Source organism: Rhinolophus hipposideros (assembly GCF_964194185.1).
Source record: "Rhinolophus hipposideros genome assembly, chromosome: 2".
NCBI lineage: Eukaryota > Metazoa > Chordata > Mammalia > Chiroptera > Rhinolophidae > Rhinolophus > Rhinolophus hipposideros.
This window is the reverse complement of record NC_138048.1, coordinates 46286644-46311709: the sequence shown is the minus strand read 5'-3', so window position 1 is coordinate 46311709 and position 25066 is coordinate 46286644. Positions and strand designations below refer to the sequence as shown.

General features: G+C 37.8%; 2 protein-coding genes across 3 annotated transcripts in view; one reads left to right on the top strand and one right to left on the bottom strand.

Annotated features, from left to right (window-relative positions):
- Window positions 1-25066, top strand: part of CD80 (CD80 molecule) — a 37425-nt gene that overhangs the window by 7211 nt on the left and 5148 nt on the right. Inside the window, exons 3-8 of the mRNA XM_081030229.1 lie at window positions 474-794; window positions 4697-4978; window positions 9069-9170; window positions 10359-10470; window positions 12061-12522; window positions 23179-23392. Of these exons, the coding sequence (XP_080886355.1) occupies window positions 474-794; window positions 4697-4978; window positions 9069-9170; window positions 10359-10470; window positions 12061-12073 (830 nt within the window). The 3' untranslated portion in view covers window positions 12074-12522; window positions 23179-23392. The remainder of the gene's footprint in view (window positions 1-473; window positions 795-4696; window positions 4979-9068; window positions 9171-10358; window positions 10471-12060; window positions 12523-23178; window positions 23393-25066) is intronic.
- TIMMDC1 (translocase of inner mitochondrial membrane domain containing 1) overlaps window positions 14563-25066 on the bottom strand; it is a 35975-nt gene continuing 25471 nt past the window's right edge. The window contains exons 6-8 of one of the 2 annotated variants that reach the window (XR_013992077.1): window positions 23168-23278; window positions 19534-20468; window positions 14563-15014 (exon numbers count right to left, since the gene is read on the bottom strand). Coding sequence is in view for 1 of the 2 variants with exons in the window: in XM_081030238.1 (XP_080886364.1) it covers window positions 20318-20468; window positions 23168-23278 (262 nt within the window). In the remaining variant the exon portion in view is untranslated. Of the gene's footprint in view, window positions 15015-17225; window positions 20469-23167; window positions 23279-25066 lie in introns of those variants that run through there. The other variant, XM_081030238.1, reaches the window with a different exon arrangement.

Genomic DNA, 25066 nt, shown 5'->3' with positions numbered 1-25066 from the left:
TGTACACTTAAAAATAGTTAAGGTGGTAAATTTTATGTTTGTTTTTTTTTAACCACAATTTTCTTCCCCGCTTTTTCCACCCCACTCCCCCACCCCCACTCCGGTTCATTCACTGCCTTGTTTCTAGTCAGCTGCCATCAGCACATGGCAGCTCAGCTCCAGAGAGAGCCGTTGTTCACAATCTTAGCTGTAGAGGGCACAGGTCACTGGCCCATGTGGGAATCAAACCGGCGACCTTGGCATTAGGAGCATGGCGCTCCAACCACCTGAGCCACCTGGCTGGCCCAACCACATTTTTAAAATGAAGGCAAAAAAAAGCACTGGAGATCAAAAACATCAAAACCAAACTGAATTTTCTGATTATGCTTAGTCACTAGATACAGTGCTCTGAGTTCTGTCAGCTCCCAATTCCTACTTGTGCAGGAATCTACATTTAATAAACATAAAATCTTGTTCTGTCTGACTCTCCTTAGGCACTACGCAGGTGATCAAGTCAGTGAAAGATGTAGCGGTACTATCCTGTGGTTACAACATTTCAACTGATGAATTGATGATATCTCGTATCTACTGGCAAAAAAAAAGAACTGAAATGGTGCTGTCTGTCATATCTGGAAAGGTGAAAGTATACTCCAAGTATGAGAACCGCACCTTCACTGACATCTCTAATAACCTTTCCATTGTGATCCTGGCTCTGCGCCTGTCGGACAATGGCGAATACACCTGTGTCGTTCAGAAGAATAAAACAGGGTCTTACAAACTGCAGCACCTGAGTTCTGTGATGTTATCTGTTAAAGGTGGGTGGAATTTTCTGACTTACTATAAGCCTGCAGACTCTGATGCCCTTAAAACTATACTCCTGTTGATTTAAGTAAAAATTTTCCTGAAGAGGGATGTATCTCATTTTATTTCTTAGGGTTAAGTGAATCTCTAATTTTACAATAAGCCCTAATTGATTTCTCACGATGTCCTGGAACTATCTAGTAGTGTGCATTTCTTGCACTTTGACAATCTAAGTTTATGACAATCATCCTGGGGCACTACAATGACCTGAAGTGTCTTCTGAATCATTAGGGAACATCTTTGATTTGATGTAGCCATACTAGTAACTGCCCTTGATCCAGTAATAGTATATTCTTGCGAAAATATATTGAAAGGATGAGAACAATGCAGGCATAAATATTTTTCAAATACTGGGGGTGCCAAAACAATGTATACAAGTGGACACTTTGGTCAACGTTGTTCAAGCAGTAGTTCACTGTAATCAGAAGTGTCTGCGTGTTAATGGGTAACCACTTGGAGCACCTCTTGTAATTGCAGAAGTCAAATGTGACTTGTATTCGTCTTTTGTTATTGGTATATATTGAGTATTACAATTTTAATACAGTTTTCCTTTCTTAAAATGTGTATTCGTTTTTTTGGCACCCTCTGTAGTATTTGAATGTCTATTATTATGGCTATTGTACTGTTATGTGTATTGTATACTTGAAGTTTCATCCAACAATCATTCCTATAAAGTTAGATGTTAGAGAACTAAATGTATACTTTATGTCTGTCACAGGAAAAAAAATTAGTTCATGAATCAAAGCCCAATTTATACATCTATTGTGAAGGGCAAGCATTTCTTGTGTAGAAAGGAACTTTGATTTACTCACAGGTGATTTACTCACTAGAGACACTGATGTAGCCTGAGCCCTCATTGAGAAATTACAGCACTGGGCCATTCCCTCACACTTGAAGTTCAAAAACATTTCTTTTCCCCCCTGGGTACTTGAGCCTTTAATGGAAACCAAACCGCTTAATAAAAGATAATACTGTAATAACTATGTATGGTGCCAAATGAGTACTAGACTCATCGAGGGGATCACTTCATATGAAGCAAGAAATTAAACAATCTCTCAGTTGGCTAGGCTGACCAACTGCCCCGTGTTTCCCAGGACTGAAGAATTTCCTTAGACACAATGTTTTCAGTGCTAAAACTGGGAAGATCTCAGGCTAAATGGGGCAAATTGGTTTCTCTACATTTGTCCAAGATTGCAAAATGATATATCATATCAGCCTAGCAATATATGAAAGCCTCCATTAACAAGTACATTTTAGGAACTAGTGATACTAGTTAACAGATTAACTAGGTTAATTGGTATTTTCCTTTTGTGTACCTCTTCCTTTCCTAATAAAATACTCCCCCCACCCCCCATTCATTAAGAGTGGTGAAAATTTGGGTTAGTTGATTAAAATGAGATACAAAGGAGTAATTCTTTGATGGTTCACAGTCTTGTAAGGCCTTAGGAGCTGTTACTTTAAACAGATCACCTTTTAGAAGGGATAGAATACAGAGCTGAAGCTGTTTAAGCCAAGTCAGACTTTGAAAAGATGATGTTTTTAATGCAATCCCTGGTATTAATGGCATTCTTGTGGTTTAGCTATTTCTCAGAAAAACGAAGGGCAGAAATGGACAAGAATCACAATGTAGGATATGAGTTACTTGGATATGTTATTCTAGGTTATAATAAATGACATTCTGATATTACAAGAAACAAAGGGAATATTCTTAATGTTTGCTACCAGTATAATGATTTAATCTTACAGGATAAATTGCAAGAATAGGAAATAATAATATCAACTAAAAATGGCTGTAATGCAGGGTCTCTGGTCCCATTCCCCGCACCAGAACGCAGGGTATGGTGAGGCCAAAAAGGAACACCAACGGAGTCATAGATAGGGGAGTCATATCACTGTATTCTCGCTGGCGGCTGGGTTGGAGACACAGGAAGCGGGAGCCGCAATCTGCACTAACCAATCAACTAACCAACCCCACGTGCTAGCTGCAATCTGTGTTTGCTAGCTTAGCCATGGTAGTTATATTAGTGGCTAATGACTCACTGGTCACAACTGATGGCCAACTAGTCACAGCTGATGGCCATCTACTACCCGAACCAGCACCTTTCCACGTGAGGCCGAGAGCCTGGAAACTGCTCTCTGGGACTCTGTCCCCACAGTGGCTCAGGAAAAATGTCAGAATTTAGGAAAGGGGTTAATCCAAAAAAGAAAGGTGACTTACTTCCAACCAAATCCAAGTTTTTCCTTTTCTTGGCAATTATAATCACTTGTCATAACTTTCCCTTTCCTTTATTATTCACAGTACTACCAGGCTGTCCTGGAACTTTCACCTGCCAACATGATTTAAATAAGGGAGCTCATCTAAGAGAGGTCAAATTTAAGACCCACATAAATCAGTCTATCTAACTAACTTCCTTTGTGTCAGGATCTGTGCTCCATAATTTATATTAATGATGTCATTTAATTCTTGGAAGGTAGGTATTATTATCCTCATCTCACAGTTGAGCAACCTAAGACTGCAAGTGATTAAGTAATTGGCCCAGGGTTAAAAGGCAAACCTGGTTTTAAAACCTACTCTTGACGACCACTTTTCTATATAACATCTCTCTTTGGAACTCAGAATTCTGAAAAAAAAACCTAACTATATGGAATGAAGTATAGGGGGGTTGACTCCCCACATTCATGCTGAGAAGTATAAACTCTTCAAGTCTAAGAACAAGTGAGGAAGAGGTAAGGAGAACTTTCTCCTGTGTTCTCTGCAGTCATTTCACTATGCTTTGTTTGGTGTTTAGGCTGGTGCAAAAGTAATTGTGGTTTAAAAGGTTGAAAAATTGCAAAAACCGCACTTACTTTTGCACCAACCTCATATTTTACTATCTTGTTAGGGCTCAAACATACATAAGAAAGGGTGCCTGAAGTATGTTGGAGGAATGCCAGGAAGGCCTCTGTCCTGTGAAGGCATATCAGAATAGCAAGGAGAGCAGTAAAGGATAGTGACTGAGATTACAGGCTCAAAAATGTACAATTTGGACAGAGGTTTACCTGATAGAAAGACTACTTTTGAAAAAGCAAAGGAGTGCTAAACAAAAGTTAGGGTTGTGGTTACCTCAGGTGTGGGAAGTAGGAGACAAGTTGGTGAGACCATACAAGTAAATTTCCAGAAGTTACTGTCAATGTTCTGGTTCTCAAACTGGATGGAGGGTTCATAGATGTTCATTATAATATGACTTAATAAATAGATAAGCAAAAGAAAGCCACTTTGTGTACTTTAAGTATCAGGAAGAAAGGAAAGAAAACAAAGTAAAAGAAAGGAAGTCAAGGGAAGAGAAGCCTCTGGTATCTGAAACACTTGAATTCAAATGCCAGTTCTGTCACTTATTGGTTGTGATCCAACCTCAACTTGAATATTGATAAAACGGAAATTGTATTAGATCAAATCATATGACCTTACTGATATTTGATCTTTTTTTTAGTCTACAACCTATCTTCTAGGGTTGTTGTAAAGACAAAATAAGGCAATGTACAGACCTAACAAACATTAAGAGCTCAATAAATATTGTATATTATTTTTCTCTTCACCTCTTACAAATGCAAGTACTATGTCAATATTAATTCACATGAAACTACTTTTCTCTAATAATTGCCCTCCTACCTCTATCAAAAGTGATGAAAAATTGCTATAACCAATTCAAATCAAAGTTAGTCTTTGGATTATACACAACTACTAATGGCATGGGAAGTTGTAAATTATATCTCATTTTCACATTCTTATTAAAACTAGAAACTTTGTTAAAAATATACCCCCTCCACACACATAGATGTACAATGATATGTACTTATATCCTTGTTCTTTCTTCAGCTGACTTCCTTGTCCCTAGTATAACTGACCTTGGAAATCCATCTCCTAATATCAAAAGGATAATTTGCTCAACCTCTGGAGGTTTTCCAAAGCCTCACCTCGCCTGGCTGGAAAATGGAAAAGAATTAAATGCCAACAACACATCAATCTCCCAAGATCCTGAAACTGAGCTCTACTCTATTAGCAGTGAACTGGATTTTAATGTGAAAAACAACCACAGCTTCATGTGTCTTGTCAAGTATGGAGACTTAACAGTGTCACAGATCTTCAACTGGAAAGAATGTAAGTGACGTTGTTCTGGGGAGTTTCTACTGTGGAGAATCTAAAAAGAAAATAACTGCTAGATACATTTCAGAATTATGCATATCGACTTTGTATTTTTGTAGTATTTTTTAGACACTCAAATAAAATTATGATAAAATGTTATTGTGACTTATTAAGGTCATTGTACAAGGTGTGACTATAATGTCTCTAGACTTTTCTTTAAAAAGCTTTAAAAATTTAGAGTTCAAATAAGTGCAATCCATCAAAAAGTCATCTTAGGAAATTATTTTTAGAATATTGTTCTTATTGAAAACACTAATATTTGACCTTCGTTGAAAGTGCCCTCAGGGCTTTGGCAGTTTCTTTTGGGCATGCCCTCTCTATGGTCCCATGGTATTAAATCATTGTACTTTGTGGGTGACATTGCCTTTAAAGAATTACTGGTTCATTCAGAGCCACGTCTGATGAAGAAAGTGAATAACAAGCTACTTATGGACAATGCCTGAAAAAAGAGGTCAATTTTGAGCAAATTCTATGACCAAATACTTTACCCAACAGGCAGTAAAATGACAGGATTCTCTTTCCCCAAGAAGTGAAATCATCTGAAAATATAAAATGGAAAAGTTTAGGTTTATGTAAATTTATGCATGTCATAATAGGTTATTATAGGAGAACTCAGATACTTGAAGTACATGTCTAACTTTTATGGCTGATGATATGGAGAACCACCAGGCCTCTTCCCCACCCGCCAGTCCCACTCCTAACAATATATTTTGTGACTACATAGTAAGAAACAATATACTGAGTTTGATATACAGCGGTATGTAAGTGCAGAGTATAATATATGCACATAACGTATAGCATGTCTCATGTCTTCCTCTTGTCTTTACCTGTAGTAGAGGAGACCAGTTAGATACTCTAGCAGTTCATTCTAGTGAATGATTTACTCTAGATCTTTCTGTCTTGAGGTGGGTTCTTTAATTATTTCCCTCAATAGATAATGAGATAAAATTTCCTGGGAAAATTAATTCAAATGTAAACCAAATTTTGATGATTTTATCAATAGTCCAAAAGTCCAAACTCCTATCATCTTTATGTATTCTCAAAATTTTATAAAAATGAGTCTTGACTCATATGATAAAGATAGTGCATTAATTCAGCATTACTTTTCACTTAATGTATCATTATTTAACCAATTTTAGATGATCATGATTAAGTTGGGGAGCAGTCCACAGTAATAGCAGCTTCAATCATATTTTATTTTGGATATTATTTATATTTGGGATATGGGTATATATGATGTTGTAGGACAGAGGTTGGCAAAACCTTTCGGAAGAGGGCCAGAGAATAAATACTTCAGTCTTGTTGCTCATTTGGTCTCTCGCAACAACTCAGTTCTGCTGTGATAGCATAAAAGCAGCCACAGACAAGACATAAAATGAAGGGCATGACTGTGTTCCAAGAAAATTGAATTTTAAAAAATAGATTCAACCCCTGTGCTGTAGTTTGCTAACTTATAGGAAATACAATGTAGCCCTTTAAATAAAAAGATGGAGCTATTATTTATAGATGACTTATCATTACACTGCCCAGCTTTATCAACTTTTCCCTAATATGCCTTCTCTCAAGTCTTCATTTATGCTGAGGGTGAGCAGAATCCCTTTTCAGTCTAATTCAAACTACTAGCTCTGACATATTTGGTCTACATTCACAGTGATTAATGAGTTGATGATTAAGTGTATGTGTTTATTCGTTCCTTCATTCAATCTTTAATTAAGTAGTTATCACATAGTATACATCCTGCGAGGTGCTAGTGTTGTCTCTATGGTTGGAGAGCTTTAGTGTATAAATACTTCAAATCTCATTGATTGGACTGCAGGCATCATCTAGAGTCAAAGCAAGTAAGACAGTTGTGGGTGGTCAAGGGCTGACTGCTTAAGCAGACATAAATTAGGTGTATAGATTATAGAAAAGTTCCAAGTCAGTGTAAGTAAAGCTTTACTGTATAAATACCCACTCTAAAAAGAACCCCAAATTTATTAATAGATTGATCTATGATTCTTTTAGTGTCGGCCTGCCAAGTTTGTTAACCCTTGATGTACTGGAAGGCATATGTGTGTGCAGAAGGCTGTGAATCAGGGAGAACCACTCATGGTGTCTAAGAAGGTGTATGTACTGACGTCCTCATATAACTACGCACTTGGATTCTGGGTCTTCCCTGTAGCGCATTACCAGGCTCATAATAGGTATTATGACAGAGCCAGTTTGCTGTTCCTGGTTCCTTCTTCTTTCCCTTAAATACACATCCTCTCTCTAGGCTGAGTGAGGCTTGAGGATGGATGGGAGTGGCCTCTCAGAGGAAGCCAGGTGTGGGTTGGAACCTGTGAAACTTCTAGACTCCCAGGATGATAGCAAGAGCTTCTTTGTTATTTGGGATGTCATTCTGGTCTATAGAGGCCAACCCTGGTAATCACTTGATGTCTCCATGTAATCTGGTGTTTTAGAGCAAAAGAGAAAAACAACTTTCCCTAGTGTCTAAGTGATAGGTGCACTGTGACGAAATGTGCATTTTAGAATGGATACTATAGCAAACCGTGTGGAAATTATTAGAGCCTAGGAAACCTGAGGCAAAGAGACCACTACGGAGGCTACTAGATAGGAGATGAAAAAATCCTGAACTAAGGCAGTTGCTGATTTGGGGGAAAGGAATCAATTGCAGAGATATTATGAATATGGAATAGAAAGTCCATGGGAGCCTAATGGGCACAAACACTAGCCTTCACTCTTATTTAGATAACTACTAGTATTGCCATTCACTGAAATGTGAGAACGTAAGTGGTAGATATGCTTTGGAAGGAATATAGTGAATTCAGTTTTAAGCAAGTGGAGATGCTGGCATTCAACCTTCTAGTTGGCAGCTGGAAATGCAAATCTGGAGCTCAGAAATATGATATACAGATTTAGAAATCAGATAGTGTTTCAAACCTTGGGTGTAGATGAGATCACCCGGGAGGACTGGGGCTAGTGAGAAAAGAAGGGGATCGCTAATGGAACCATAGGGGACAACAATATTTAAAGGACAAGAAGAGGAAGATGAGCCTACAAAGAAAACTGACTCACAACAAACAGAAACAGAAGAATGTGGTATCATAGAAGTCCAAGAAGAAGAAGGTTTCAGCTTTCAAAATGTATCCACAAGCCTTGGTAATCAGTAAAATGAAAAACAGTAAGTTCATGAATGTTCAATATTTATTGTAAGGTAGTCCAGAAAAATCAGAATAGGATGAGCTACTAATATTCCTTTTAGTTTGTGTTCCTGTCCGTTCTCCAGATGTTGTTGCTAACTATTCCTCAAACAGGTGGAAGAATAAATGCTGTTCTTGAGCAGGAGAGACAGAGAACAGTCCCCCATACACCTGTCTCCTCCCCACCTGCACCCTTCCTAGTGTCCCCAAGTTCTCTCTGTTCCCTGTGTTGTACAGCCGATAGCCAGTTTGCAGAGCTCTCCTCCAGGACGATCCCGACTAATACCAAGCCACATCCACTCTTAGCCTTTGCTGGGCCTCTTCCACCCTCCCAGAAACTCTAGGCTGGGTGGTGGAAAATGTGTACCTGAAAATGAATGCAAAACATCTCCTGTAGCTTTAAGTAGCTATTGGGAGAAGGGTGTGTGGTTGTAAGGGAACATGCTTAGTGAAAGGAAGAAGGCATGACAGAGCTGGATAAGAAAAAATAAGGCATTTCTAGAGCATGACATCAACTAATTATTAGTAGTAATACATAGTATTATCAACTATAAAATGAGAATATGAAGACACGATGGCTTTTAAAATATCTCCTTAAAGTCCTTTTTATGCCAACTTAGTAAATACAAAAGTCCAAAATTTGTTTTTCACATTCAGTATCTGATATCTAGATATGAGTTGCCCACAAGTATGTGTCTGATTGAAGAGTTACACAAGAAAATGCAATCAGCTGCATATTGGAGAGCTGACCAGGAAAAGAAGTGAAAAATACTCTTTACAGTTGTGTCAATATAAGAAGCATACAATCGGTATCAGGCCGTCAGAGACACATTAGAGCTGACACTATTCTTTTTCCTCCACAGTTGAGCCACGCTCTCATTTTCTTAATCTGTCCTGGTCCTCCTGGCTTGTTATCTTAATATCTGTGATTATGGCCATTGCAGGAATCTACAGATGCCGACGCAGTAAGTGCTATCGTACTATCATCCTGGAAGCCCAAACTCTATTAGTATGGTTTAGCACCTCTCCAAGATTTTTGGAAGTCTATGAAAATTTTAGGGTCTCCTTTACTTCTCTCAGCACGTTCTGTTCATTCACTGGACAGACATTTCTTGGATACTTATTTGTGCCTGACATTCTACTAGGCACTGGCGTTACAGAAATAAGAAATCACTCCCCTGAAGACACATTCTAATTTAGTCCTTTTATTTTCTGCCTAACTTTATAATATTTTCTTGGAGACACTGAGGCTTGCTAACTAATATGAAAACATTTCTGATGCAAAGTGATATTCTAATCTTTAATTTGGAATTGGGGGTAAGTCATAAATGATGAGATGGAGGGCAAGAATCACTTCTTGGAGGAGGATAAGATGTACTAATGACGTTGAGAAACTACATGGTCACAGATGATGTTACCAACTCTCAGTTCTTCAGAACACATATTTGGATGAAAGATCAGGAGTGGTTGAGGAAACAAAAGAGATCTAGGATATTTTCCCCTATGAGTTTAAAATTTGGGCCTTACACAAATGCTACCCTCAATCTCTACATGAAATGAAGAGAAACTGATAGGCCAGAGCTAAGGCCACAGTCACCATGAAGGAACCAACCTTTCTTGCAGTAGAACAGAAATCATGTACACTGAGCAGAGAAAACTGGAACACCAACATCTGCTGATTTTCCCAACCTTAAGCATAAAAATTGTCAAAACTCAGGGAAATCACTAGAGACTCTTTACTGTGAACAACTCACCCCATGGGTAGGATAAAAATGTCTGCAGGGCTCAAGGATGTTCCTAATACAGAGTGCCCAGCCATACCCCTCTGGGTTCAGGTTTCTCATCCTTCGTACTAGGAACATTTGGGGCTGAATAGTTATTTGTTTTAGGGTGTCATTCGGTGCATTGTAGGATATTTAGCAGCATCTCGCACTCTACTCACTTTATGCCAATAGCACCCTTGCCCCAGTAGTGACAACCAAAACTGTCTTCAAGCATTGAAAATGTGCCCTGTTGGGAAGTGGGGGGTTGACTATCACCCCCAGTTTAAGAACCGCTGCTCTTATTCTAAGCTAATCTGAAGGCTTGCTGAAATACATGGGCACGATTTAAGGGAAACTCACCTACCTAAATTTTTATAATTTGTCTTCAAGGACTTGCTGCAAGGAGAGAAAACAGGAGGAATGGGGAGAGCCTGGAAATGGAAGAGATCTCCCCACCTACAGAGGTTCTGCAAAGGCATCGGGCTAAACAGGACACCTGGAGGTAGCCTCTTTTAGCTCTTCTCTACCAGTGTGGGACAGATGAGAGCATGTGCAGCAGGAGGCAGAGGGTTTTCTTTCCCTTGGTACCAAATTTAAGATCTTCTACTACTCCTCCTTCTCAAAAACCTCATTCAGCTTTCTCTAAACAGATGATTGACATCTCTCTCCTCTATCCACATACCGTTTGCTTACTAACCTCTCCTTTGCTGTGCCATTCTGCCAATTCAGTGCCTCTCACTGTCTACAAAACACTACTTTAATTTCAATTTGAACTAATATTTCCGGCCTAACTCCTTATTCTAATCATTCCTTTTCCCCTGTATGCCTCAGGACTGATGGACAGATTCACTCTGTACTAACTCAGTCACATCCTCATTGTTCTCTCTGCTTCTGAGGAACAGAATCATCCTACAGACCCAATCACAGAGCCAAATTTCATGAAGAATTACTTCTCTATGTCACTTTCCCACTCAGAAACTCAGAAAAGCCCCCAACGCTTACAAAAAAATCTTAAAAACTTTTAACTTTCCACATTCCAGTTGATCTCTTCAGTCTAAACATTCTCATTTCTTTCCATTGTTCTTCAAATGGCGGTTTCCAGAAGCTACAGGTAAAAACACTACATATCAATGGAGCCCAAGACTTTAATTTGCTCTGACTGATTCTACATACAATGGAATCATTACTATTTGGGGGCTGGGATGTTTTTTCTGTGAAGGGAGCCTAAGACAGCATCAGCTTTTGTGAGTCACACTGTTCACATATCAATTTTGTGTTATCCTAAAATCCTCAGGTCTTTTCATATAGGAGAAACATTGGAACACTGGAATCCAAGAGACTGATATCAGGTACAGGGTAGTTTATAGCCTCCGTGAGCAGTTCAATTTTGACTTGCAGAGGTATCTTGAAAAACAAAAGATAAAATACAACACCTGAGAATTATGTGACAGCTTATGTTTTACAAAAGCATTAATTCATTTTAGTCTCATAAAAATGTCTATGAACAAGATCTTTCTATCTTGATTTTATGGGAAAGGACCCCACGGCTCCCAGAGGTTAAGTGATCTGTTAAGGTCAGACAGATGAGGAACAAAACCAGGACTTAAACTGGACATCAAGCTCAGGTCTCTTGGACGACACTTTGGCAGCCTTAACATATTTTCCCCACAGCAATCTCTCAGTTTCCTATCCTGTTTTCTTTTCATTTCAAATACTTGCTCACTGTACTAAATGATGAAGCCCTGAATCCAGTCTTTTACGCAGCTTTCTGTGGCTGTCTCGTCCAGTTAAAGCAGTTCTCCCTCTGAACTGCAGTGGCAATGGTGTCGCCAGCATATCACATTCCAGCTTGCGTTTACGTTCATGTGCCATGTCTTATATTCTTTACTGACTTGAAGGCTCATTGAGGAGAAGAGCAGCCATACCTGATACATCTTTGTTTGCCCCACACATAGAAGAGTGCCGTGATCAATAATGTTTGATCGTTTGGTGATAGCTGGTGCTTAATATTTGCTTGATATTTCATGTATGAAAAATGGTCAGACTTCCCCTAAATTCTCTCTTAATTTGGACTTTCTTTCATATTTTTTAGCCATCAAGATTAATATCAACAATGTCACCTCAAGTTGGGAATATCCTTTTGATAAAATATATAAAATTTTAAAAAATGCTTTCAACTTTGGGGAATTTAGGGTTTGAAGTACTCAACTGTATCTCAAATCCAACACTTCTTGGAACTTCCTCAGATGGCCAGGATTATCCCACCTTCATATATGAAGACCCAACAATTAAGCTTCTGAATTCATCCTATAAAAAGTGCTGCATACCTCATTACTGAATATCACTACGGTCACCTTTGAAGGACTCCCCTTGGGAAGCTATGCACTGATGCCAGTGCCTAGTCCACCCTTCAAAGTAATTTTGGAACTCTATTTCTGGAATGGCCATCAGAGCTGTCGTCATATTACCCTTGATGTCCTGAATGTCATCCAAATGTCTTCCTTTCAATATTTCCTTTATCTTCAGGTAAAGAAATCATTGGAGGCCAGATCAGGTGAGTAGAGAGGGTGTTCCAATATAGTTATTTGTTTACTGGCTAAAAACTCCCTCACAGACAGTGCCATGTGAGCTGGTGTATTGTTGTGATGCAAGAGCTCCTTCGGGACCATTTTTGCACACACCTTTCTCATGCCAACATTTTCAGTTAAGATTTTCCTGACTGTTTCTCTATCGATGTTTACTTGCTCTGCTATGCTTCTCACAATAAGCCAATGATTGTAACGCACAATTTGGCAAATGTTAGCAATGTTTTTGTCAGTTCTGCTTGTTATTGGCCGCCCTGACCTCTCTCCCTCAATAACGCGTTCTCTCCCCTCAGAAAAGCATTTAAACCATTTGTACACTGCAATTTTCTTCATGTCATTATCCCCATAAACTTGGACTAACATGTCCCTGATTTCACTTCCACACTTGCCAAGTTTAACAAGAAATTTAATGTTTGTTCGTTGCTCTAATTCAAGCTCAGACATTCTTGCGACAGCACACGTAAACACTCAACAACAATAATGAATGTCACTCAGCAAGATATCACTACATGTTGACATGAACACAGCTGTGAGACACTAATATACTAAGATTATGAAATCTTACCGAGCTGCTTGTACAGTGCTGCCAATATAAGCGCATGGTGGCAAGTTCACTAACATAATTGTCAGGCCTTGTACCTATTCTCTAGGAGCCTCTATTTTTTTTTATTAGTTTCAAGTGTACAAAGCAACATAATAGTTATACATTTAAACCCCCCATAAGCTGATAACCCACCCCTTAAGCTACTTCCCTTCTGACAACTTACATAACTGCTACAATACCATTGACTATCTTTCCTACGTTGTTTTCCACATCCTGTGACTATCTATACCTTTATTTTTAATTATAGTTGACATTCAGTATTATTCTACTTTAGCATCAGGTGTACAGAGCATTTGACAGTCTATGAAGTTATCCCCTTGGTAAATCCAGTGCCATCTGGCACCTTACATGATCTTTACAGCATTGTTGATTATATTCCCCATACTGTATTAACTACCACTTTGTATTTCTTAATACCTTCACCTTTTTCACCCTGCCCCCAACCCCATCCCGTTCTGTCACCCTGACAGATCTAGTACCTATCTGGCACCATACCTAGTTATTACAATATTATTGACTATATTTCTTATGTTGTACCCTACATTCCCATGACTACTGTGTAACAACCAATTTGTACTTCTTAATCCTTTCCCTTTTCACCCATCTTTAACCCCACTCCCATCTTAAAGAAGTCCCTCAAAGATTGTGTACTACTGGTTTGGTGGTGATGAACTCCTTCAACATTTCCTTGTCTGAGAAACTCCTTACTTGTCCTTCAATTCTAGATGATAGCTTTGCTGCATACAGTAATCTTGGTAGTATTTCATCACTTGGTTGCTTTTCATCACTTGGAATATTTCCTGCCACTCCCTTCTTGCCTGCAAAGTTTCTGTTGAGAAATCAGCTTCCAGTCTTATGGGGGCTCCCTTGTAAGTAACTAACTGCTTTTCTCTTGCTGCTTTCTTTTTTTAAAAAAAATTTTATTGGGGAACAGTGTGTTTTTCCAGGACCCATCAGCTCCAAGGCAAGTCGTTGTTGTTTTTTCAATCTAGTTATGGAAGGCACAGCTCAGCTCCAAGTCAAGTTGTTGTTTTCAATCTAGTTGTGGAGGGCGCAGCTCACTGGCCCATGTGGGGATCGAACTGGCAACCTGGGTGTTATGAACACTGCAGTACTGTGCTCTAACTTTCTTGCTGCTATTAAGATTCTCTCTTTGTCTTTAACCTTTAGCATTTTAATTATGATATGTCTTGGTGTTGGCCTCTTTGGGTTTATCTTGTTTGGGACTCTGTGCTACCTGGGCTTGTACGTCTATTTCCTTCACCAGGTTAGGGAAGTTTTCTGTCATTATTTCTTGCTCTCTCTCTTCTTTCTGGTACCCCTATAATGAGAATGTTGGTATGCTTGATATTGTCCGTGAGGCCCCTTAAATTCTTTTTAACTTTTTGGATTCTTTTTTCTTTTTGCTGTTCTAGTGGGTGTTTTCTGCTACCTTATCTTCTACATTGCTGGTTGGATCCTCTGCTTCTTCTAATCTAATGTTGATTCCCTGTAATATATTTATTTCTACTATTGTATCCTTTATTTCTGACTGGTTCTTTTTCATGGTTTCCATTTTTATGCTTCCTATCTCTCTGTTGAAGTTCTCCCTGAGATCAGTGCACATCCTTATAAACAGTGTTTGGAACTCTATGTCTGTTAGATTGCTTATCTCCATTTCACTTAGTTCTTTTTCTGAAGCTTTGTTCTGTTCTTTAATTTGGGACATGTTTCTTTGTCTCCCCATTTTGGCTGCCTCCCTCTAGGAGCCTCTTCGTTTCAGTAGCTTTGCAGAAAGTGACTAGAGGAATATGGTGGGGACAGAAGTAGCTCTGGTGACCTTGATCAAGGAATTCAGAAACACAGAATTCTTTAGGGCTGGAGGAGAGATTAGAGAAAACAATTTCCATTAATGACAAGACCATCGAGGCCCAGCGAGGTGACCTGAATTATAAAGGCCAGAGCCCATATTTCCTCCTGTCTCTGGTGCTCTTTTCCATTATTAATCTAGCTCTGTGCTATTAATGCACGCGTGCTCTCTCTCTCTCTCTTTCTCTCTCTCTCTCTCACACACACACACACACACACACACACACACACACACACACACTCTCCTTACTTAATGTTGTCAATAGGTTCTGCAACTTTAAGTGAAATGATTTATGATGAAACCAATTTTACATAGACTAACTGACATAAACAACAGTTAACTTCCCACTGTTAACTTGTAAAATATTTATAAGAAAGTTCTAATTTAAAATACAATAGGTTTTTTTTATGTATACAGGAATACCTCATTTTATTGCACTTTGCTTTATTGTACTTCAAAGATGTTGCATTTAAAAAATTTTTTCAATTAGAGTTGACATTCAATATTATTTTATATTAGTTTCACCTGTGCAGCATAGTGGTTAAACATTTATATAATTTATGAAATGATTCCCCCAGATTAGTTTAATACCCATCTGGTACAATATATATAGCTAAGTATCTTTTCATGTCTGGTGGCCATGTGTATGTCCTCTTTGGAGAAATGTCTATTCAGGTCCACTGCCAATTTTTCAATTGGATTGTTTGGGTTTTTTGGTGTTGACTTGTATAAGTTCTTCATAAATTCTGGATATTAACCCCTTATCAGATGCATCATTGGCAAATATCTTCTCCCATTCAGGAGGTTGTCTTTTCATTTTGTTGTTTGTTTTCATTGCTCTGCAAAAAGTTTTTAGTTCAATAGACCCATTTGCTTATTTTTTTCTTTTCTTTCCCTTGCCTGAGGAGATATATCAGAGAAAATATCACTAAGAATAATAGAGAGTTTACTGCCTATGTTTTCTTCTAGGAGTTTTACAGTTTCAGGTTTTATATTTAAGTCTAATCCATTTTGAGTTTATTTTTATATATGGTGTAAGAAGTTCGTCCAGTTTCATTTTTTTTGCATGTATCTGTCTGGTTTTCTCAACACCGTTTATTGAAGATGATGTTTTTACCTTATAGTCTTGCCTCCTTTGTCATAGATTAAATGACCAAATAGGCGTGGGTTATTCCTGGGTTCTCTATTCTGTTCTATTGATTTACATATATCTGTTTTTATGCCAGTACCATGCTGTTTTGATTTCTATAACCTTGTAGTATAGTTTCATATCAGGAACAAGATACCTGCAATTTTGTTCTTTCTCAAGATTGTTTTGACTATTAGTGGTCTTTTGTGGTTCCATTCAAATTTTAAGATGATTTGTTCTAGTTCTGTGAAAAATGCCATTGGTATTTTGCTAGGGATTGCATTGAACTTATAGATTGCTTTGGACATTTTAACAAAGTTAATTCTTTCTATCCATGAGCACGATATATGCTTCTATTTGTTTGTATCTTCTTAAACTTCTTTCTTCAGTGTCTTATAGTTTTCCAAGTACAGGTCTTTTACCTCCTTGGTTAAAATTTTTTTTTTTAAATGCAATTGTAAATGGGATTGATTTCTTAATTTCTCTTTCTAACAGTTCGTTATTGGTGTATAAAAATGCAACCAATTACTGAATATTAATTTTGTATCCTGCTACTTTATTCACTTATCAGTTCTAACAGGTTCTTGGTGGAATCTTTGTGGTTCTCTACATATAGTGTCATGTCATCCAAAAATAATAAGAGTTTTACTTCTTCCTTTCCAATTTGGATGCCTTTTATTTCTTTTACTTGTCTGATTGCTGTGGCTAGGACTTCCAATACTATTTTGAATAAAAGTGACAAAAGTCGGCATCCTTGTCTTGTTCCTGATCTTAAGAAGAATGCTTTTAACTTTTCCTCATTGAGTATGTTAGCTGTGGGTTTCTCGTATATGGCCTTTGTTATGTTGAGGTATGTTTTCTATTCCCACTTTGCTGAGTTTTGTTTTTGTTTTTTTTTTTATCATAAATGGATGCTGGATTTTGTCAAATGCTTTTTCTGCATCTATTCATATGGTCATATGATTTTTATCTTTCAATTTTTTCACGTGATGCATCACATTGATTTTCAGATACTGAACCAACCTTGCATCCTAAGAACAAATCCCACTTGATCGTAGTGTATGATCTTTCTTTCTTTTCTTTTTTTTTTAACTGTTGGGGTAGATTTTTTTTATTGGGGATTATTGGAGAACAGTGTGTTTTTCCAGGACCTATCAGCTCCAGGTCAAGTCATTATTTTCAATGTAGTTGTGGAGGGCACAGCTCACTTGCCCATGTGGGAATTGAACCAGTGACCTTGGTGTTATGAGCACTGTGCTCTAACTAACTGAGTCAACCGGCCACCCCATTGTATGATCTTTTTAATGTACTGCTGAATTTTATTTGGTAATATTTTGTTGAGGATTTTTGCATGGCTTATTTATATTCTTAGTTATAGGAGTTCTGTTCAGCTAGTCTTCAGAGGGCTCTCCATGTTGATTGTTCTATACTTCAGTTGTAATTTTAATGTGCTTATGGGAGGAGGCAAGCACAGTGTTTACCTACTCCACCATCTTGACTGGAAACTCAGATGTTGCACTTTTTACAAACTGAAGGGGCAAGATTCTCCATCAGCAAAAAGATTATGACTCACTTTATTGCCATACTTGTTTTATCATGATTGGCTAGAACCAAACCTGCAACATCTCTGAGATATGCCTGTATAGTAAACAGTAAGCTGTCTTTAGTAGTTGACTGATGTAATGAAAATAGCACTCCATGAGGCTTCCTTAGATTCCTAAAGTGGCTTTTCCTTGATATTTCTGGGGTCTTCTAATATCAGCAGATAATTGAAAAAGAAAGAAGCAATTAACTGCTGTCCCTATACTATTTACTCATAACTCTACTTTCTCTGAAATTGCCTTCCACAGCTCATTGGACCAGGAGTAGACTGACTTAGCTGGGAAAATCAGATATTCCTGTCTGAAATTTTGTGGCTGGACAGCAAGAATTGACCAAGTTTCTCAAATATGGCTGGATTTAAAATGTTTAATTCTGGTAGCTATAAAGGGACTAGATTATGCTACATAGTCAAAGGAACAGAACTACTTTTAAATAATTGCTCTGAGAACAAAGTCACTGAAGAAAATAAAGGTAGTGGACTGATAAGAACTTAAACAAACAAAAAAAATAGGAGTTGCTGCATTTAGTTAAGACTCGTAATCCTTAGACATGATCAAAAGTTCTCAAGAAATGATTAGCCATAAAACAGAAAAACCTAAGAGAGAGCTTATTTATATTCAAATAAATTATATTAAATTATTGCTTATTACATTTCATAAATGTATTAGTACTGTTTTTTCAGAGTTGTATTTTTATTCTATTATTCTGATATTTTTGTGATATGAATAAAATTAGTTTTAAAAGCAATCATCTAATTTTATATTTTCTAGTTCAAAAGTTTAATCTAAATGTGGGTGTGAATAAAACTGAGCAGACTGACTGCCAAATTGTCAGAAACTGGGATAACTGAAATGGGATAACTGAAAAAACATGCTTTACAGAGTGTGGCAATAACATGTAAATCATGATGAAAACATACTGGTGCAGACGCTCTCATATCCTCATTACTATTTGTTGTTATAGAATGCCCTATATGCCAGCGCACTGTGCTATGTTTTACATGGATCATTTCATTTAATACCCATTCTGAGGTAGAAAGGATTTCATCTGACAGATGAGAATACTGAGACTTAAATTTAAATGACTTTGCTACGTTGCAAGGCTACGAAGCCACATAGCTGGGATTCCAAGCCTACAGAGCCAGGGGTTTTAGCCACCATACTGGCTGCTTCATAAACCTTGCTCCTGTGAACAACAGTATTTTCATAGCACCAATCACGAGGTTTAACATCAAAACAAAGCATTAGCAGTGTTTTCCCTTCAGTACACTTAATTCAGTCATCCCCCCAATTAGTAAAAGTTATAATCTACAGCTATAAATTCCTAGGCAGCCAAGCTCCTGGAGTGTACAGACTATCTATATTCTAAGTAACTCTTTCATAATACAGTGTAGATACTTTATCAGCAATACTGAGAGAAGAAACAAAGTCCTCCTGTTTCTTTGATGCTTATCTACTTCCTTTTGGTTATATTTATATTTTTTCAAATGGTATAGAGATCCTCATTCACTTTTATTAAAGCAAAACACAAAACACGACTACACATTTAGGCCCATACTGATTCTAGAACCCAAGACCATTTGCCTTACCTTGTTCTTTTCTCTCCTCCTCCTCCTAGTGATTCCTAGAGTACCACTTTAAAGGGCTACAAGAATATATACAACCTGTAGAATTCAACTCTAATCTTCTGTGAAATTTTTTTCACAAAATTTTAATTTACTGTTGTAAAATCCAGAAAAAATATACGAGGTTGGACAATTAAGTTCGCGAACTCATCCTAAAAAAAGTGCTACATACCTCATTGCTGAATATCACTATGGTCACCTTCAAAGTACTCCTATTGGGAAGCCAGTGCTTAGCCTACTCTTCAAAGCAATTTTGGAACTCTTTTTCTGGAATAGCCATCAGAGCTGTAGTCATATTACCCTTGATGTCCTGAATGTCATCAAACGTCTTCCTTTCAATATTTCCTTTGTCTTTGGGTAAAGAAAGAAGTCACTGGGGGCCAGATCAGGTGAGAAGGGAGAGTGTTCCAATAAAGTTATTTTTTTAATGGCTAAAAACTCCCTCACAGACAGTGCCACATGAGCTGGTGCATTGTCATGATGCAAGAGCCATGAATTGTTGGTGAAAAGTTCAAATAGTCTAACTTTTTCACGTATCCTTTACAGTACTTCCAAATAGTAAACTTGGTTAACCATTTGTCCAATTGGTACAAATTCATAATGAACAATCCCTCTGATATTAAAAAAGGATAATAACATCGTTGGAAAAAGTTCGTGAATTTAATTTTCTGACCTTGGGTGTGTGTGTGTATCAATCAATCTAGATATAATGTCAAGTGTACAGACTGATCAATATAGATTTAAGTATGTATTTAAATTTAAGGATAAGTAAAGTGAGAGTACAATAGCCCAATTCTTGGTTTAAAAAAAATTAAGAGCAAGTCACTGCCACTGCAGGTGCCAGTGCTTACAACTGTCAGCAGGCTAACCAAGGAGTAGCCTGACAACTGGCATTCAATGGACATGGCAACATAGACCCCTTCAATTCTCCAATGAGTTTCAAGTCCAGAACATTTTCAGTTCTTGTCTTGCTTATCTGTTGATAAAGGGTTTCTAGGAAGATTTAGCAGTGCTTCAATTTTCTTAGCATCATCCGTGGATTGATTTTTCTGTAGGCTACTTTCAATTTCTTCAGGAATCAGCTCAGTCAATTGTAGTCTAGCTTTCCTGTAATCAGAGAACAAAAAGGATACATCAAGTACTGCTCCATTTCTTTAATTCTTAGATTTTTTTTTAAATAGCACTTGTCTCATTCTCCCTGCAACTTATAAGCAAACAGTGCTCCTTGCACTTCAAATACAATGACTTTCTTCTGTCTCATAACCTGTCCCACTCACAAGCCAACTAGAATTCTCATATTACCAATATGAACATTGCCTTAGCAGCAGCTCTGATCCGTAACATATTCCAGAGCCCTTGCAGGGGTGATGAGCAGGTGTGGAAGCACCCTGAGCTAAGGTGTGAGCCTTGTAACCTGGCTGTCCTCTTGCCCTCAGGGTCCACAGGATGTGAGCCCCCGCCACTCTGTTAAATTCTGTTGCCAGACCTTGTAGGAACCACACAGAGGCTATAACAATGGTAATCTTGGTATTAAAAAATCAAATGGGACAACACTATAGATGTATATTTAGAAGGATTTAAAATCTAATTTCCAAATAACAGATCAGTTCTTTTTTCTAAATCAAGTGTTACTGTCTTCCTTTAAGTGATTATCAGAATCACCTATGACTTTCTTCTCAACTCTTCACAACCAGATTTGACCGTTTCTTCTTCCATATCTCTGTAGCCAGTTTTCTACATTTTCTGCTCACTGAGACAATTTTTTAGACTCTCATTTTGATTTCCCTATAGTTAGTTATTTTCAAGCAAAGAAGCAGACAGATAAAAGGTTCTTAACTATTAATTCTCCTTAGAAATATCACATATATATTTATATCCTATACATTGTTGGTACTAGTTCCTTCTTCTAAAGTATTTTCATTACTATAATTTTTTTTTTTATTTTTACCTATTCTTGAGGTTTTCCATCTCCAAATAACTGATTGACTTCTGTAGTTTTCTTTTTCTGGTTTCTTTTTTTTACTGGAATAAAATTATTTGTTCATATTTTCCAAATGTTAATTCTCCGTAACTTCCTATATCAGATTCAAACAGCCAATATACATTCCTTACCTTTCTAACTACTTTCTCAAAGTTTCCTTTTTAAAAAAGAAGTCTTTTATGATACCTAAGAACTAGAAATAAGCTAATGCTTTCATGCTTTTAATTCTCCATAATATTAAAATTTTGCTGCCATTCAGAATTTTAAGTACTTTTTCCTAGAATGTACATAACTTCATATCCCATCCACCCTCTTAAAATGGAGAAGAGAAAGGGATGAAACAAACATATATTGAGCATGATGGTGTGATTTCTGCCTTTAGGATGGCTGAGAAACTGAGAGCTTAAAGTTAAGAAAAATATCTACGGTCATAGAACTAATTAATAGTCTACCTAGTATTACGTCTTGTTTTCAAGGTTTCATGGGCTCCAAAATCAATGCTTTTTCTTCTATAGCACCTAAGTCTTTGGACAACAGATTTATAGATACTAAGAATTTGCGCACGCATGTGTATGTGTACCACAATTCGATGTTTCAAATAAAAACCTAGAATAAAATGACTGCTTATCTATTCAACTACCAATGCAGCAGGTGCAGCAGATGTCATTTTAGGTAGCCAGGAAACTGAACCATGACAGGCACTTGTACCAGGAGTGATAGATGGCAGCCTGTTATGCTGATCTTACAAAGAATCAGCATGAAGTCTGGTATCAGTCTGACTACTGTACCCCAGGGGAGGACTAGGTGGAACAGGTGAAAGTTCTCATCCCCCTCAGTGGCTTCCAGTCCATGCACAGCCACTATAGCTACCTAATTCCTCTGCACCCACAGCAAGAAGCAGAATCTTTGAATGTGGAATCGGAACATGTCCCATATTGTTGATAAGATGTACATGTAAACCGGGACATCACCTTCCAAAGACAGCCAGTAAATCTCACTCATTGCTGTGCATTTTCTTTCCGTAATTTCCATATGCAGTAAAACAAAACAACAAAAAAAGAAAAAAAATATGCAACCAAATGTAATTTACACTTTAAGTTTTCAAAAAAAAAAAGTATCTAAAAAAAGATCCTGGGGCCAACCCGGTGGCTCAGGTGGTTGGAGCGCCCTGTTCCTAAAGCCGAGGTTGCCAGTTCAATTCCCACATGGGCCAGTGAACTGCGCCCTCTACAGCTAAGATTGTGAACAACAACTCTTCTGGAGCTGGGCTGCCGTGAGGTTGGCGTGAGCTGCTGTGTGCTGTCGTGGGCTACCGTGTGCTGTCGTGGGTTACAGTGTGCTGCCATGAGCGGCCAGTGGCCAGCGTGAGCGTCCAGTAGCCTTCCGAGCGGCTGGCAGCCTTCACATGCGGCCAGCGAGAGCTGCCGTGAGCTGCTGTGAGCGGCCCACCGGGCCGACTCAAGACTGGAGGCCGACTGCCTCAGCCCAGGGGAGCGCAGGGCTTATAATACCAGCATGGGCCAGGGAGCTGTGTCCTACACAACTAGATGAGAAACAACAGCTTGAACCGGAGTGGTGGGGGAGGAGGGGAGAGAAGGGGGAAAAAAAAGATCCTCATCAGATTAAAAATAAAATTAGTCTTTCATTTTCCCATTCTACTTAATTAAAAAGATAAAAGACCAGGTAGGGTACAAGTTGAATGACTCAGTAAAAATGAACTCTTCTTTGAATTGAGGCAGTTTAGAGTACTTGGGTTAAGAGAGCACCACTATCTAAGGCCTGCTGCTAGGAGAGTCGAATGCCCTAGTCTTAACCTGTTTCTTACCATTCTTCCAGTTTCAGCTCCTGGAGTGCTTTCCGATCCTTCTGTTTTCTCTCCTGAACGGTCTCCCCATAGTACTTCTGAAGTGCCATCAACAGGCTTCCTATAGGAGTGCTGAGGGGGAAGCAGAGGGAAAGCTTGGGAAAACGGAACCATCAGACCACACATCGTGTGACCGTCTCTGCTAAGACATGAGCAACACCAACTGAACCACCTGGTCACTGACAGGTAGGAACATGAAAATTAATGCATCATTGTGGAATAAAGAAAAAAAATGCAATTTCCTTCCTGCTCTCAATAATAGAGAAAAACAATCGTTGCAACTTCCTAAAATTAACTGATATAAAAACCAATGGGTCTATAAATTGGCTCTGTTTTTTAACCAAAAAATTAACCAGGAAAATATATACTTATGACAAGTTCTAGTAAGTAGCTTTATATTGAAGGTTTCTCAGAAATAAAATTAACTGCAGGAATGGTACCAGACGCCCTAGGAGGCAGGAACTATGGAAGGCATTTTTGGTTGGGTGAAGAATGCTACTGGCTTTTGGGGGTGGAACCGCCAAAACATCCTAAAATTCAAAAGTCTGGCACAACAGTCTCATCCACATGCCAACAGTTACCCATTAAGAAACTGATTTAGATAATTATAGTAATAAGAGGGTTTCATTCTTATGTTCTCAAAGAAAAGGAATTTTTGACTCTGATATAACTTAAATTTCCTCTGGCTACAACTTCAGTAATTTCATTTAAAAATTGTTTCTGCTAAGTGGAAATATCCATCGACAGATGAATAAATGATAAAGAAAACATGACATATACATTGGAATATTATGCAGCCTTAAAAAGAGATGCTGACACATGCTACAACATGGATGAACCTTGAGAGTATGATACTAAGAAAAATAAGCCAGTTACAAATGGACAAATATTATTTATGATTCCACTTACATGAAGTATCTAAAGTGGTCAAAATCAGAGAAACAGAAAATAGAAAGGTGGTTGCTAAGGGCTGAAGGGCAAGGAGAGAGAGAATTAGGGTTCAATGGGTACAGAGTTTCAGTTTTGCAAAATGAAAAAGTTCTAGAGATCCATTGCACAACAATGTGAATATACTTAACACCTCTGGACTGTACACTTAAAAATGGTTAAGATAGTAATTTTTATGTTGCATGATGGTGTGGAGAGCCAGCCACAAGGTAACACTGAAGACACATATCTTGCAGATGTTGTTTGTGTGTTTTTATTTGAATATAATTGGTGAAAAGTGTTGATTTTTTAAAAAGCAGCTGTGATTGGATTTTGTTTGGTTTTTGTTGTTTTGTTTTTTTGTTGTTTTGGTTTTGGTTTTTGCTATTTCATTCCATTCTTGACCAAAGCTTCTCTTTTAGTAGTTTATTATGGAAAACTATCACACTAACTTAAAAGAAAGTTTGGGGAGATATGTAAGTTGCTAAAAAAATATTAAATAAAAATCCTGAAATGTGGGGAAAAAAGGTTAAGATAGTAATTTTTATGTTTTTTTTAAACACAATTAAAAAAATTATTTTTGCTAACTTCAATAATTTTCCCCTTCAAACCAAGCTGGTACATTAACAATACAACAAAAATAATGTGAGAAATGGATTAGGGACATGCTAAATGAAGAAAAATGGAGACGGGAGAACTCTTCTATTCAGATGAATGCCAACTAGTAAGAACAGAAGAAATGACAGAAGTAGCAAATCAGTGTTTTGCAATCACCTTTGTAATAACTGATTATAGCATGCATCATTAAAATCACTAGAAGATAGCTGGAAAGCAGGCTATTCATGTAGTCACACACCACAGATTACTTACTAATCACAATAGGAAAAGATGACTGCAGAGGAGAAATTTATGCAGAATTCTAAAATGGCCCCC